This window comes from Melospiza melodia, unplaced genomic scaffold (assembly GCF_035770615.1).
Source record: "Melospiza melodia melodia isolate bMelMel2 unplaced genomic scaffold, bMelMel2.pri scaffold_372, whole genome shotgun sequence".
NCBI lineage: Eukaryota > Metazoa > Chordata > Aves > Passeriformes > Passerellidae > Melospiza > Melospiza melodia.
The window spans coordinates 37,034-53,921 of record NW_026948693.1 but is presented as its reverse complement, the minus strand read 5'-3'; the positions used below and the strand labels follow the sequence as shown (position 1 = coordinate 53,921).

Below are 16,888 nucleotides of genomic sequence, written 5' to 3'. Positions count from 1 at the left end.
GGATGGGGACACCGGGAATGGGACATCGGGAATGGGACTGGCACCGGGGGTGGCTGGCACGGGGAGGGGACAGAGAAGGGGACACCGGGAATGGGACATCGGGAACGGGACCGGCACCGGCACCAGGGACAGATGGCACCGGGCACGGGGTGGCACAGGGAAAGGGACACCGGGAATGGGGACAAAACAGGGATGGGGACACCGGGAACGGGACTGGCACCGGGAACAGCACCGGCACCGGGCACGGGGGCAGCTGGCACGGGAAGGCACGCCCGGATGGGGACACCGGGAACGGGGACAAACAGAGATGGGGACACCGGGAACGGGACTGGCACCGGGATGGGACACTGGGAACGGGACTGGCACCGGGGACAGCTGGCACGGGGAAGGGACACCGGGATGGGACGCTGGGATGGGACAACGGGAACGGAACTGGCACCGGCACCGGGCACGGGGAACGGGGGTGGCACCGGGAAGGGGATACCGGGAATGGGACACCGGGATGGGACAAAGGGAATGGCACCGGCACCGGGGGCAGCTGGCACGGGGAGGGGACACCGGGAACGGGACACTGGGATGGGACAACGGGACTGGGACTGGCACCGGGGACAGCTGGCACGGGAGTGGCACCGGGAATGGGGACAAACAGGAACGGGACAGCGGGAACGGGACTGGCACCGGCACCGGGCACGAGGGTGGCACCAGTAAGGGGACACTGGGAATGGGACACCGGGATGGGGACACCAGGACCGGGAACTGGACTGGCACCGGCACCGGGCACGGGGGTGGCACAGGGAAGGGGATGCCGGGAATGGGACACCGGGATGGGGACACCGGGACTGGCACCGGGGGCAGCTGGCACAGGTGTGGCACCGGGAACGGGGGCAAACAGGGATGGGGACATCGGGACCGGGACTGGCACCGGGGACAGCTGGCACGGGAAGGGGACACCGGGAACGGGGGCAAACAGGGATGGGGACACGGGGAAGGGACACCGGGACTGGCACCGGGGACAGCTGGCACGGGGTTGGCACCGGGACCGGGACACCAGGAATGAGACTGGCACCGGGGACAGCTGGCACATCTGGGACAGGAGTTGGCAGAAGGACGGGGACACCGGGACGGGGACAAACAGGGATGGGGACACGGGGACCGGGACTGGCACCGGGACAGCTGGCACGGGGGTGGCACCGGGATGGGGACAAACAGGGATGGGGACACCGGGACTGGCACCGGGGACAGCTGGCACGGGGGTGGCACCGGGAAGGGGACACCGGGAGCAAGCACATGGCAGCGGGGACAGCGGGCACAGCAGGGACAGGGGTGGCACTGGGGACAGTGGGCACAGGGACAGGGGTGGCACTGGGGACAATGGGCACAGGGAAAGGGACACCGGGAGCGGGCACAGGGACGGGGGTGGCACCGGGGACAGCTGGGACAGGGTCAGAGGTGGCACCGGGGACAATGGGCACAGGGACACGAGGGGCACTGGGACAATGGGCACGGGGATCGGGGGTGGCACTGGGGACAATGGGCACGGGGATCGGGGGTGGCACCGGGAACGGGCACATGGCAGCGGGAACGGGCACATGGCAAGGGTGACAGCGGGCACAGGGGTGGCACTGGGGACAGCGGGCACAGCAGGGACAGGGGTGGCACAGGGACAGGGACAGGGACAGGGGTGGCACAGGGGACAGCGGGCACAGGGAAAGGGACACCGGGAGCGGGCACGTGGCACTGGGGACGGGGGTGGCACCGGGGCCGGGGGTGGCACCGGGAATGGGGACGTGCCAAGGGTGACAGCGGGGACAGAGGTGGCACCGGGACACTGGGAAAGGGGTGGCACAGGGGACAAGGGGCACAGGGAAATGGGTGGCACCGGGACAGGGAGTGGCACCGAAAAGGGGACAACGGGCACGGGGAAGGGACAATGCGGGGGGGAGGTGGCACTGGGCACAACGGGCACGGGGAAGGGGAGTGGCACCAGGGAGGGGACACGGGGAACGGGGGTGGCACCGGGGAGGGGACAACGGGCACGGGGGTGGCACTGGGGACAACGGGCACGTGGAAGGGGAGTGGCACCGGGAACGGGACACAGGGACAGGGGGTGGCACTGGAGACAACGGGCACCGGGGAGGGGACACTGGGAACGGGACAGGGGGTGGCACCAGGAAGGGGACAACTGGCACGGGGGTGGCACCGAGAAGGGGACACCGGGCAGGGGACAACGGGCACGGGGGTGACACTGGTGACAACTGACACGGGTGGCACTGGGGACAACGGGCACCGGGCAGGGGGGGTGGCACCGGGAAGGGGACAGTGGGACAAGGGGTGGCACTGGTGACAACAGTGGGACAACCGGTGGCACAGCGGACGGTGGCACTGGGGACAACGGGCACCGGGCAGGGCACAACAGACACGGGGTGGCACTGGGGACAACTGACACGGGTGGCACTGGGGACAACGGGCACCGGGCAGGGGGGTGGCACCGGGCGACACGCGGGTGGCGGGGCACGAGGGGGGTGCGGGAATTGGGGAGCCCAGCCCCGCCCCCGCCCCACTGTCCCCAATGTCCCCAATGTCCCCAATTGTCCCCAATGCCCCCGATTGTCCCAATGTCCCCAATGTCCCCAATGCCCCCGATTGTCCCCAATGTCCCCAATGTCCCCGATTGTCCCCAATGTCCCCAATTGTCCCCGATTGTCCCCAATGTCCCCAATGTCCCCAATGTCCCCGATTGTCCCCAATGTCCCCAATGTCCCCGATTGTCCCCAATGTCCCCAAGGTCCCCAATGTCCCCAATATCCCCAATGTCCCCAATGTCCCCAGTGTCCCCGATTGTCCCCGATTGTCCCCAATGTCCCAAGCCCCGCTCACATCGCCCCCCAGCGGCTCCAACCGCCGCGCCCGCGCCGGCCACGCCCCCCGGCTGTCAATCAGGTGACGCCACGCCCACTCGGTGCTGATTGGGTGAGGGCGCGGGGGGCGTGGCCGGGAGAGACCAAAATGCGGCGGGGGGGGTGGGCGGTAATACCTCCCCCCCTTTTTTGGGGTTCTGATGGATTCGCCCGTTTAGGGACCCAATGGGGGATCCCCAAAAATTGGGGACCTCAAAGAGCCCCAAAATTCGGGATCTTATGGACCCCATAAAATTAGGGACCCCATAGAACACCCCAAAAATTGGGGGCCCCGAAGACCCCCCAAAATTCGGGATCTTATGGACCCCATAAAATTAGGGACCCCATAGAACACCCCAAAAATTGGGGGCCCCGAAGACCCCCAAAATGAGGGGACTCTATAGAGCCCCCCCAAAATTAGGGGACCCCATGGACCCCAGAATTTGGGACCCCAAAGGCCCCTCCAAAATTTGGGATCCCACAGAGCCCCCAAAATTTGGGACCCTATGGAACCCCCCCAAAATGAGAGGTTCCTATAGACCCCCCAAAATTAGGGACCCCATAATTGGGAATCCTATGGAACCCCCCAAAATTAAAGACCCCATAGACCCCCCTGAATTAGGGGACCCCACAGACCCCCCCTTATTTAGAGTCCCTATAGACCCCCCCAAAATTTGGAACCCCACAGACCCCCCAAAATTAGAGACCCCAAAGAGACCCCCCAAAATCAGGGGACCCCATAAAGCCCCCAAATTAGGCGACCCCATTGACCCCCCAAAATTAGGCAACAAGACAGACCCCCCCCAAAATTAGGGACCCCATAGACCCCAGAAGTGGGGTCCCTAAAGAACCCCCCTAATTAGGGACCCCATAGATCCCCATTAGAGACCCCATTAATCCCCCATTAGGGACCCCATAAATCCCCATCAATGACCCCACAAATCCCCAACAGAGACCCCAAAAATCCCCATTAGGGACCCCAAAAATCCCCATTAGAGATCCCATAAACCCCCATCAGGGACCCCAAAAATCCCCATCAATGACCCCAAAAATCCCCAATAGAGACCCCATAAATCCCCGTTACGGACCCCATAAACTCCCATTAGAGACCCCAAAAATCCCCAACAGAGACCCCATAGATCCCCATTAGTGACCCCATAAATCCCCATTAGGGACCCCAAAAATCCCCATCAATGACCCCACAAATCCCCATTAGAGACCCCATAAATCCCCATTAGGGACCCCATAGATCCCCACTAGTGACCCCAAAAATCCCGATTACAGATCCCATAAATCCCCACTAGTGACCCCAAAAATCCCCATTACAGATCCCGTAAATCCCCATTAGGGACTCCAAAAATCCCCAACAATGACCCCAAAAATCCCCATTAGAGACCCCAATAATCCTCACTAGGGACACCATAGATCCCCCATTAGGGACCCCAAAAATCCCCATGAGTGACCCCATAAATCCCCATTAGGGACCCCAAAAATCCCCATGAGTGACCCCATAAACCCCCACTAGGGACCCCATAAATCCATATTAGGGACCCCATAGATCCCCATTAGTGACCCCAAAAATCCCCATTACAGACCCCATAAATCCCCATTAGGGACCCCAAAAATCCCCATTACAGATCCCGTAAATCCCCATTAGGGACTCCAAAAATCCCCAACAATGACCCCAAAAATCGCCATTAGAGACCCCAAAAATCCTCACTAGGGACCCCATAGATCCCCCATTAGGGACCCCATAAATCCACATTAGAGACCCCATAAACCCCCATTAGGGACCCCATAAATCCATATTAGGGACCCCATAAATCCACATTAGGAACCTCATAAATCCCCAATAGAGACCCCACAAATCCCCCAAAACAGACCCCATAAACCCCATTAGGAACCCCATAAATATTCATTAGGGACCCCAAAAATCCCCATTAGTGACCCCACAAATCCCCATTACAGATCCATAAATCCCCATTAGGGACTCCAAAAATCCCCAACAATGACCCCAAAAATCGCCATTAGAGACCCCAATAATCCTCACTAGGGACCCCATAGATCCCCCATTAGGGACCCCAAAAATCCCCATTAGAGACCCCATAAATCCATATTAGGGACCCCAAAAATCCCCATGAGTGACCCCAAAAATCCCCATTACAGATCCATAAATCCCCATTAGGGACTCCAAAAATCCCCAACAGAGACCCCAAAAATCCCCAACAGAGACCCCATAAATCCTCACTAGGGACCCCATAGATCCCCCATTAGGGACCCCATAAATCCACATTAGGGACCCCACAAATCCACATTAGTGACCCCAAAAATCCCCATTAGGGACCCATAAACCCCCATTAGAGATCCCATAAATCCCCATTAGGCACCCCAAAAATCCCCATTAGAGACCCAATAAATCCCAATTAGGGACCCCAAAAATCCCCATTAGGGACCCCATAAACACCCCCTTAAGAGACCTCATAAACCCCCATTACTGACGCCATAAATCCCCCAAATCCCCCCATTTAGAATCCCCTAAAATGGCAAAACCCCAAATCCCATTTTCCCCTAAACCCCTCCCTTTAGGATCCCCAAATTCCCCCTTTAGGATCCCCCATTTCCCCCAAATTCCCTCATTTAGGATCCACCAAATCCCATTTCCACCCCAAATTCCCCCATTTAGGATCCCCAAATGATAAAACCCCAAATCCAATTTTCCCCTAAATTGCCCCATTTCCCCCCCCTGTTTCCCCTATTGCCACCCCAAATTCCCCATTCCCCCCAAATTCCCCCATTTCCCCCCAAATTCCCCCATTTAGGATCCCCCAAATTCCCCAAATTCCCCCATTTGGGACCCCCCAAATTCCCCCATTTAGGATCCCCCAAATTTCCCCATTCCCCCCCAAATTCCCCATTTAGGATCCCCCAAATTCCCCATATAGGATCCCCCCAAATTCCCCAAAATTCCCATTTAGGATCCCCCAAATTCCCCATATAGGATCCCCCCAAAATCCCCAAAATTCCCCATTTTGGACCCTCCAAATTCTGCTATTTCCCCCCAAAATTTCCCTCATTTAGGATCCCCCCAAATTCCCCAAAATTCCCCATTTAGGATCCCCTAAATCCTTCCCTTTAAGATCCCCAAATTCCCCCATTTCCCCCCAAATTCCCCATTTAGGATTCCCCAAATTCCCCCATTTCCCCCAAATTCCCCATTTCCCCCCAAACTTCCCATTTAGGACCCCCCAAATTTCCCCTTTAGGATTCCCCAAAATGGGAAAACCCCAAGTCCCATTTCCCCCAAATTCCCCCATTTAGGACCCCCCAAATTCCCCCATTTAGGATCCCCCAAATTCCCCCAAATTATTCATTTAGGACCCCCCAAATTTCCCCATTTCCCCCAAAATTCCCCATTTAGGACCGCCCAAATTCCCCATTTAGGACCCCCCAAATTTCCCCATTTCCCCCAATTTCCCCCATTTAGGACCCCCCAAATTCCCCCATTTCCCCCCAATTTCCCCCATTTGGGACCCCCCAAATTCCCCATTTCCCCCAAATTCTCCATTTATGACCCCCCAAATTCCCCCATTTAGGATCCCCCAAATTCCCCCCAAATTATTCATTTAGGACCCCCCAAATTTCCCCATTTCCCCCCAAAATTCCCCATTTAGGACCGCCCAAATTCCCCATTTAGGACCCCCCAAATTTCCCCATTTCCCCCCAATTTCCCCCATTTAGGACCCCCAAATTCCCCCATTTCCCCCCAATTTCCCCCATTTGGGACCCCCCAAATTCCCCCATTTCCCCCAAATTCTCCATTTATGACCCCCCAAATTTCCCCATTTGGGACCCCCCAAATTTCCCCCATTCCCTCCCAAATTTCCCCATTTAGGACGCCCCAAATTCCCCATTTAGGATTCCCCAAATTCCCCCATTTCCCCCAAAATTCCCCATTTAGGACCGCCCAAATTCCCCATTTAGGACCCCCCAAATTTCCCCTTTAGGATCCCCCAAAATGGGAAAACCCCAAGTCCCATTTCCCCCCAAATTCCCCCATTTGGGACCCCCCAAATTCCCCCATTTAGGACCCCCAAATTTCCCCATTTCCCCCCAAATTTCCCCATTTAGGACCCCCCGAATTCCCCCATTTCCCCCAAATTCCCATTTAGGGTTCCCCAAATTCCCCCATTTAGGATCCCCCCATTCCCCCCAAATTCCCCATTTAGGATCCCCCAAATTCTGCTATTTCCCCCCCAAATTTCCCCATTTCCCCCCAATTTCCTCCATTTAGGACCCCCCAAATTTCCCCATTTCCCCCAAATTTCCCCATTTAGGACCCCCCAAAAAAACCGCCCGCCCCCATTTCCCTCCCCGGGGCCCTTTCCGGGCCGCCCCACCCCTCCCTTATCAACGCCCCCCCACCCCTTATCAGCCCCTTCCAGCCCCCCCAAAAAACCCCAAAAAACCCCAAACCGGCGCCGCCCGTTGCCGGCAGCCCCCCCAGATGCCCCGGGGGTTTTGGGGATTTTGGGGCGCGGTTTTGGGGCGGGGGGCGCCCTTTGGGGTCACCCCACAAACGAGCGCTGACCTTGCCCTGCAGCTGCCGCGGCCCGAAATAGGATCGGGATCGGCTTGGGGATTTCGGGGGGCCCCGCCCCATAAAGGGCCACCCCAAAAAATGAAACGCGCTGTGGGGCGGGGATTGGGGCGGGAATTTGGGGTTTGGGGGGTCCTAAAAGGGATTTGGGGGATCCCAAAAGGGAATTTGGGGTTTTTATTTGGGGTTTTTATTTGGGGGAGGTCCCAAAAGAGAATTGGGGGGTCCTAAAGGGGATTTGGGGGGGTTCTAAAAGGGATTTGGGGGATCCTAAAAGGGAATTTGGGTTTTTATTTGGGATTTCGGGGGGCCCCGCCCCATAAAGGGCCACCCCAAAAAATGAAACGCGCTGTGGGGCGGGGATTGGGGCGGAAATTTGGGGTTTGGGGGGTCCTAAAAGGGAATGTGGGATTTGGGGGGTCCTAAAAGGGATTTGGGGTTTTTATTTGGGGTTTTGGGGGGTCCTAAAAGGGGATTTGGGGTTTTTATTTGGGGTTTGGGGGGTCCCTAAAGGGATTTCGGGTTTTTATTTGGGGTTTTGGGGGATCCTAAAAGGGATCTGGGGGGTCCTAAAAGGGATTTGGGGTTTTGGGGTTCCTAAAAGGGAATTTGGGGTTTTTATTTAGGGTTTTGGGGGGTCCTAAAAGTTCCCAAAAGGGGTTTGGGGGGTTCCTAAAAGGGATTTGGGGGGTCCCAAAAGGGAATTTGGGGTTTTTATTTGGGGTTTGGAGGGGTCCTAAAAGTTCCTAAAAGGGATTTGGGGTTTGGGGGGTCCTAAAAGGGAATTTGGGGTTTTTATTTGGGGTTTGGGGGGGGTCCTAAAAGGGAATTTGGGGTTTTTATTTGGGGGTTTGGGGGGCCCCGCCCCATAAAGGGCCACCCCAAAAAATGAAACACGCTTTGGGGCAAGGGTTTGGGGTTTGGGGGGGTCCCAAAAGGGATTTGAGGGGGTCCTAAAGGGGATTTGGGGTTTTTATTTGGGGTTTTGGGGGGTCCTAAAAGGGATTTGGGGGGGTCCTAAAAGGGATTTGGGGGGTTCCTAAAAGGGAATTTGGGGTTTTTATTTGGGGTTTTGGGGGGTCCTAAAAGGGAATTTGGGGTTTTTATTTGGGGGTTTGGGGGGCCCCGCCCCATAAAGGGCCACCCCAAAAAATGAAACGCGCTTTGGGGCAAGGGTTTGGGGTTTGGGGGGTCCCAAAAGGGATTTGGGGGGTCCTAAAAGGGAATTCGGGGTTTTTATTTGGGGTTTTGGGGGGTCCTAAAAGTTCCTAAAAGGGAATTTGGGGTTTTTATTTGGGATTTTGGGGGGTCCTAAAAGTTCCCAAAAGGGATTTGGGGTTTGGGGGGTCCTAAAAGGGATTTGGGGGGTTCCTAAAAGGGTTTTGGGGTTTTTATTTGGGGTTTGGGGGATCCGAAAAGTTTCCTATGGGGTTTGTGGGGTCCTAAAATCCCAAATGTGGATTTGGGGTCCCCAAAAGTTCCCAGTGGGGTTTGGGGGTCCTAAAATCCTAAATGTGGATTTGGGGGGTCCTAAAAGTTTCCTGTGGGGTTTGGGGGGTCCCAAAAACCCCAAATGTGGAATTGGGGTCCCCAAGGGGTCTCAGTGGGGTTTGGGGGATCCTCAAACCCCAAATAAGGATTTGGGGACCCCAAAACTTCCCTGTAGGATGTGGGGATGCTGGAAAACCCCAAATGTGGATTTAGGGGACCCCAAAACTTCCCTGTAGGATTTAGGGGTTCCCAAAACCCCAAATACAAATTTGGGTTTCCCAAAACTTTCCTATGGGATTTGGGGGGATCCCAAAACTTCCCTGTAGGATTTAGGGGGTCCCCAAAACCCCAAATGTGGATTTAGGGGACCCCAAAACTTCCCTGTGGGATTTGGGGGTTCCCAAAACCCCAAATGTGGATTTAGGGAACCCCAAAACTTCCCTATGGGATTTAGGGGTCCCCAAAACCTCAAATGTGGATTTAGGGGACCCCAAAACTTTCCTATGGGATTTAGGGGGTCCCCAAAACCTCAAATGTGGATTTAGGGGACCCCAAAACTTCCCTGTGGGATTTGGGGGTTCCCAAAACCTCAAATGTGGATTTAGGGGACCCCAAAACTTTCCTATGGGATTTAGGGGGTCCCCAAAACCTCAAATGTGGATTTAGGGGACCCCAAAACTTCTCTGTGGGATTTGGGGGTCCCCAAAACCCCAAATGAGCATTTTTAGGGTTTCCCAAAACCCCAAACCAAATTTTGGGCTCCCTGCCCTCCCCAAACCCAATTTTGGGGTCCCAAATGCGACTTTTGGGGTGTCCCATCCCCTCCCCCCCCATTTTGGGGTCCCCCCACCACAATTTTGGGGCCATTTCCCATTAAAAAAAAAAAAAATAAAAAAAAAAAAAATAAAAAAAAACAAAAAAAAAAAACAAAAACCCCAAATAACAAAATCCACGCCGACACCAAAACGCTGCCGCCACCCCCGTCTTGTTCCTCGTCCCCTTTTTGGGTTTTTTTTTTTTTTTCTCTTTTTTTGGGGGGGGGACAAAAAATCCCGTTTGGGGACACCGAGTGACACCGGGGGGTGACAGCCCCAAATTTTTGGGGTGACCCCAAAAAAGAAGCCGGCCCGGATTGGGTCACATGAGGCGGCAGCAGCGCTGCTTCCCCGCGGGGCCCTCGGGCGGCGGCGCCGTCAGACGCAGCAGGGGCGGCTCCGCCACGTCCCCCATGTCCCCAAGGGTGTCCCCGATGTCCCCGATGTCCCCAGGGGTGTCCCCAATGTCCCCAGGGGTGTCCCCGAGGGGCGTTCCGGGGTTTTTGGGGGGGTTTTTGGGGTCGTTTCTGGGGGTTTTGGCGGCCGCCCGGTGCCGCTTGAGGTCGGCCAGGGTGTGCGGGTGGCTCCGGTCCCCCGAGGGCGCCGGGGGACAGCGAGGGGACACTGGGGACACCCCTGGGGACACCCCTGGGGACACCCCTGGGGACAGCCCTGGGGACACCCTTGGGGACAGCCCTGGGGACAGCGCGGCGCCGTTGGGCTGAGGGGACAGCGGCGGCGGCTCCTGAGGGGACAGGAAAGGGAAGGGGGGTGACAATGGGGACAATGGGGACAACTCGGGGCTGTTGTCACCCAGCGGTGTCACCGTTGTCCCCTCCCGGCTGTTGTCACTGAGGCACTGGTGTCACCCCGTGGTGTCACCAAGGTCCCGCAGCCTGATGGCACCGCCATGTCCCCAAGCCGCTGGTGTCACCCCGTGGTGTCACCAAGGTCCCCAAGGTCCTCAACCCCTCAATGTCCCCAGGGTCCCCCACCTCAATGTCCCCAATGTCCCCCAAGGTCCCTCAATGTCCCCAGGGTCCCTCACCTCAATGTCCCCCTGCATTTTCCCCCATGTCCCCGTGTTGTCCCCAAGGTCCCCAATGTCCCCAAGGTCCTCAGCCCCCCATAATGTCCCCAAAGTCCCCCATTGTCCCCAAGGTCCCTCACCCCCATGATGTCGCCAATGTCCCCCAATGTCCCCAAGGTCCCTCACCCCCAATGTCCCCAATGTCCCCCAATGTCCCCAAGGTCCTCAGCCCTCAATGTCCCCAAGGTCCCCACAATGTCCCCAATGTCCCCCAATGTCCCTCAAGGTCCCCAAGGTCCCTCACCCTGATGTGCCCCCAATGTCCCCAACCCCGTGATGTCACCCCACGTTGTCCCCAAGGTCCTCAACCTTCAATGTCCCCAAGATCCCACAATGTCCCCAAGGTCCTTCACTCCCAATGTCCCCCAGTGTCCCCAGTGTCCCTCGCACCGATGTCACCCCCAATGTCCCCAATGTCCCCAAGGTCCCCCAATGTCCCTCACCCCAATGTGCCCCCACATTGTCCCCAGTGTCCCCAATGTCCTCAAAGTCCCTCATGACCAACATCCCTGATGTCCCCACCCCCCAATGTCCCCCCCATGTTGTCCCCAAGGTCCCCCCAGTGTCCCCAAGGAGCCAACCCCCAGTGTCCCCCATGTCCCACGCTGTCCCCAAGGTCCCCCCACATTGTCCACAATGTCCCCAAGGTCACTCACCCTGAGGTCTCCTCCCACGTTGTCCCCAATGTCACCAATGTCCCACGTCCCCATTGTCCCACGGTGACCTCAATGTCCCCGATGTCCCCAAATGTCCCCAAGGTCCTTCACTCTCAATGTCCTCAATGTCCCCGATGTCCCCAGTGTCCCCAAGGTCCTTCACTCTCAATGTCCCCAATGTCCCCAATGTCCCCAAATGTCCCCAAATGTCCCCAAGGTCCTTCACTCTCAATGTCCCCAATGTCCCCAGTGTCCCCAAATGTCCCCAAGGTCCTTCACTCTCAATGTCCCCAGTGTCCCCAATGTCCCCAAGGTCCTTCACTCTCAATGTCCCCAATGTCCCCAGTGTCCCTCACACCGGTGTCACCCTCAATGTCCCCAATGTCCCCCAATGTCCACCCCATGTTGTCCCCAATGTCCCCAAGGTCCCTCACCCCCACATTGTCCCACGGTGACCTCAATGTCCTCAATGTCCCCAGTGTCCCCAAATGTCCCCAAGGTCCCTCACACCAACATCCCCCATGTTGTCCTCATTGTCCCCAATTCCCCGATGTCCCCAACGTCCCACGATGTCCCCAAGGACCCTCACCCCCAATGTCACCCTCGATGTCCCCAATGTCCCCAAGGTCCCCAGGGCCTCGTGTTGTCCCCTAGGTCCCTCCCCACCACAATGTCCCCAAGGTCCCTCACGCTGATGTCGCCCCTGATGCCCCAATGTCCCCAAGGTCCCTCACGCTGATGTCCCCCCACATTGTCCCCATTGTCCCCAATCCCCTAGTGTCCCTCCCACATTGTCCCCAAGGTCCCCCCAATGTCCCCAAGGTCCCACGATGTCACCAAGGTCCCTCACCCTCAATGTCCCTCACACTGATGTCACTCCCAATGTCCCCAGTGTCCCTCACAGTAATGTCACCCCCGATGTCCCCAATGTCCTCCCACATTGTGCCCAGTGTCCCACAATGTCCCCAAGGTCCCTCATCTCCACATTGTCCCCAGGGTCCCACGTTGTCCCCAATATCCCCAAGGTCCCACAATGTCCCCAATGTCCTTCACACCGATGTCACCCCCGATGTCCCCAATGTCCCTGACATCCTTGATGTCCCTGGTCCCCTGATGTCCCCAGTCGCTCCACGTCCCCAATTCCCCCAATGTCCCTCACCCCTGAGGTGTCCCCAATGTCACCATTGTCCCCAATGTCCCTCACCCCTGAGGTGTCCCCAATGTCACCATTGTCCCCATTGTCCCCAATGTCCCTCACCCCTGAGGTGTCCCCAATGTCACCATTGTCCCCATTGTCCCCAATTCCCCCAATGTCCCTTACCCCTGAGGTGTCCCCAATGTCATCATTGTCCCCACCGTCCCCGCTGTCCCCACTGTCCCCTCTGTCCCTCGCCCCGGCCCCTCCGCAGTGTCCGGTCGGTGCCAGCGGTGGCCGCGTGTCGGTGCCCGTGCCCTCGGCGGTGACAGTGACACTGGTGGCAGCGGTGGTGGCCCTGTCCTCGTCCTCGCTGTCCCCAAGGTGTCCCCAGTGTCCTTCACCCTCAACACCCCCAATGTCCCCAATGTCCCTGAGGTCTCCATTGTCTTCAATGCCCCCAATGTCCCCAGTGTCCCTCACCCCCAAGGGATCTCCAATGTCCCCAATGTCCCTGATGTCCCCTATCCTCCAATGTCCCCAATGTCCTCAATCCCCCAATGTCCCCAATGCCCCTCACCCCCAAGATATCTCCCATGTCCCCAATGTCCCCAATGCCCCAATGCCCCCAGTGTCCCTGATGTCCTCAGTGTCCCCAATGTCCCTCACCCTGAGGTGTCTCAAATGTCTCTGATGTCCCCAATGTCCCCAATGTCCCTGATATCTCCATTGTCCCAGATGTCCCCAATGTCCCCAATCCCCCACGGTCCCCAACATCCCCAATGTCCCCACTGTCTCCAATGTCTCCCAACATCCTTGATGTCCCAAATTCCCCTGATGTCCCTGATGTCCCCTGATGTCCCCAATGTCCCCACTGTCCCCTCTGTCCCTCACCCCGGCCCCTCTGCGGTGTCCGGTCGGTGGCAGCGGTGGCCGTGTCTCGGTGCCCGTGCCCTCAGCGGTGAGTGACACTGGTGGCAGCGGTGGCGGCCCTGTCCTCGCTGTCCCCAAGGTGTCCCCAGTGTCCTTTACCCTCAACATCCCCGCTGTCCCCGCTGTCCCTCACCCCGGCCCCTCCGCGGTGGCCGGCGGGTGGCAGCGGTGGCCGCGTGTCGGTGCCCGTGGTGACACTGGTGGCAGTGACACTGGTGGCAGCAGTGCTGGTGGCCCTGTCCTTGTCCTCGCTGTCCCCGAGGTGTCCCCAGTGTCCTTCACTCCCAACGTCCCCAATGTCCCCAATGTCCCTGACATCTCCATTGTCCCTCATGTCTCCCATGTCCCCAATGTCCCCAGCATCCCTCACCCCCAAGGTGTCCCCAACGTCCCCAATCCCCCAATGTCCTCAATGTCCCCAACGTCCCCAATCCCCCAATGTCCTCAATGTCCCTCACCCTTGAGGTGTCTCCAATGTCCCCAACGTCCCCAATCCCCCAATGTCCCTGATGTCCCCGCTGTCCCCAATGTCCCCACTGTCCCCTCTGTCCCCGCTGTCCCTCACCCCGGCCCCTCCGCGGTGCCCGGCAGGTGGCAGCGGTGGCCGCGTGTCGGTGCCCGTGGTGACACTGGTGGCAGTGACACTGGTGGCAGCAGTGCTGGTGGCCCTGTCCTTGTCCTCGCTGTCCCCGAGGTGTCCCCAGTGTCCTTCACTCCCAACATCCCCAATGTCCCCAATGTCCCTGACATCTCCATTGTCCCTGATGTCTCCCATGTCCCCAATGTCCCCCAGCGTCCCTCACCCCCAAGGTGTCCCCAATGTCCCCAATCCCCCAATGTCCTCAATGTCCCCAACGTCCCCAATCCCCCAATGTCCCCAGTGTCCCTCACCCTTGAGGTGTCTCCAATGTCCCCAACGTCCCCAATCCCCCAATGTCCTCAATGTCCCCAACGTCCCCAATCCCCCAATGTCCCTGATGTCCCCAATGTCCTTCACCCCCAATCTCCCAATGTCTGCAATGTCCCCAATGCCCCAATGTCCCCACAGTGTCCTCAACATACCAAACGTCCCTGATGTCCCCACCGTCCCCACTGTCCCCGCTGTCCCCTCTGTCCCCACTGTCCCCACCGTCCCCGCTGTCCCCACCGTCCCCGCTGTCCCCTCTGTCCCCGCTGTCCCCACTGTCCCTGCTGTCCCTCACCCCGGCCCCTCCGCGGTGCCCGGCGGGTGGCAGCGGTGGCCGCGTGTCGGTGCCCGCGGTGACACTGGTGGCAGTGACACTGGTGGCCTGTCCTCATCCTCGCTGTCCCCGAGGTGTCCCCAGTGTCCTTCACCCTCAACATCCCCAATGTCCCCAATGTCCCTGACATCTCCATTGTCTTCAATGCCCCCAATGTCCCCAATGTCCCCAGCGTCCCTCACCCCCAAGGTGTCCCCAATGTCCCCAATCCCCAAGTGTCCTCAATGTCCCCAACGTCCCCAATCCCCCAATGTCCCCAGTGTCCCTCACCCTTGAGGTGTCTCCAATGTCCCCAACGTCCCCAATCCCCCAACGTCCCTGATGTCCCTCACCCTTGAGGTGTCCCCAATGTCCCCAACGTCCCCAATCCCCCAATGTCCTCAATGTCCCCAACGTCCCCAATCCCCCAATGTCCCTGATGTTCCCAATGTCCTTCACCCCCAATCTCCCGATGTCCCCAATGTCTGCAATGTCCCCAATGTCCCCAGTGTCCTCCACATACCACATGTCCCTGATGTCCCCACTGTCCCCCAATGTCCTCAATGTCCCCGCTGTCCCTCACCCTGGCCCCTCCGCGGTGCCCGGCGGGTGGCAGCGGTGGCCGCGTGTCGGTGCCCGCGGTGACGCCGGTGGCAGTGACGCCGGTGGTGGCAGTGCTGGTGGCCCTGTCGTCGTCCTCGCTGTCCCCGAGGTGTCCCCAGCGTCCTTCACTCCCAACGTCCCCAATGTCTCCAATGTCCCTGACATCTCCATTGTCCCTCATGTCTCCCATGTCCCCAATGTCCCCAGCATCCCTCACCCCCAAGGTGTCCCCAACGTCCCCAATCCCCCAATGTCCTCAATGTCCCCAACGTCCCCAATCCCCCAATGTCCTCAATGTCCCTCACCCTTGAGGTGTCTCCAATGTCCCCAACGTCCCCAATCCCCCAATGTCCCTGATGTCCCCGCTGTCCCCAATCCCCCACTGTCCCCTCTGTCCCCGCTGTCCCTCACCCCGGCCCCTCCGCGGTGCCCGGCGGGTGGCAGCGGTGGCCGCGTGTCGGTGCCCGTGGTGACACTGGTGGCAGTGACACCGGTGGCGGCAGTGCCGGTGGCCCTGTCGTCGTCCTCGCTGTCCCCGAGGTGTCCCCAGTGCCCTCCACTCTCAACATCCCCAATGCCCCCAATGTCCCTGACATCTCCATTGTCCCTGATGTCTCCAATGTCCCCAATGTCCCCAGCGTCCCTCACCCCCAAGGTGTCCCCAATGTCCCCAATCCCCCAATGTCCTCAATGTCCCCAACGTCCCCAATCCCCCCATGTCCCCAATGTCCCTCACCCTTGAGGTGTCTCCAATGTCCCCAATGTCCCCAATCCCCCAATGTCCTCAATGTCCCCAACGTCCCCAATCCCCCAATGTCCTCAATGTCCCTCACCCTTGAGGTGTCTCCAATGTCCCCAACGTCCCCAATCCCCCAATGTCCTCAATGTCCCCAATCCCCCAATGTCCCTGATGTTCCCAATGTCCTTCACCCCCAATCTCCCGATGTCCCCAATGTCTGCAATGTCCCCAATGCCCCAATGTCCCCAGTGTCCTCCACATACCACATGTCCCTGATGTCCCCAATGTCCCCACTGTCCCCTCTGTCCCCGCTGTCCCTCACCCCGGCCCCTCCGCAGTGCCCGGCGGGTGGCAGCGGTGGCCGCGTCTCGGTGCCCGCGGTGACGCTGGTGGCAGTGACACCGGTGGCGGCAGTGCCGGTGGCCCTGTCGTCGTCCTCGCTGTCCCCGAGGTGTCCCCAGTGCCCTTCACCCTCAACATCCCCAATGTCCCTGACATCTCCATTGTCCCTCATGTCTCCAATGTCCCCAATGTCCCCAGCATCCCTCACCCCCAAGGTGTCCCCAATGTCCCCAATCCCCCAATGTCCCCAATGTCCCTCACCCTTGAGGTGTCTCCAATGTCCCCAACGTCCCCAATCCCCCAATGTCCCTGATGTCCCCACTGTCCCCACTGTCCCCGCTGTCCCCTCTGTCCCCGCTGTCCCTCACCC

At 58.6% G+C, this 16,888-nt stretch overlaps 1 protein-coding gene across 1 annotated transcript; it reads left to right on the top strand.

Moving 5' to 3' along the window:
- Positions 1–2,684: 2,684 nt before the first annotated feature.
- LOC134434523 (uncharacterized) lies at positions 2,685–16,887 on the top strand (the record flags this gene model as incomplete). Its single annotated transcript, XM_063183184.1, has 7 exons — positions 2,685–2,729; positions 10,923–10,988; positions 12,956–13,065; positions 13,411–13,483; positions 13,896–13,973; positions 16,515–16,580; positions 16,807–16,887. Coding segments are annotated over 7 exons (519 nt in total), but the record flags the coding sequence as incomplete, so codon positions are not given.
- Position 16,888: the final 1 nt, after the last annotated feature.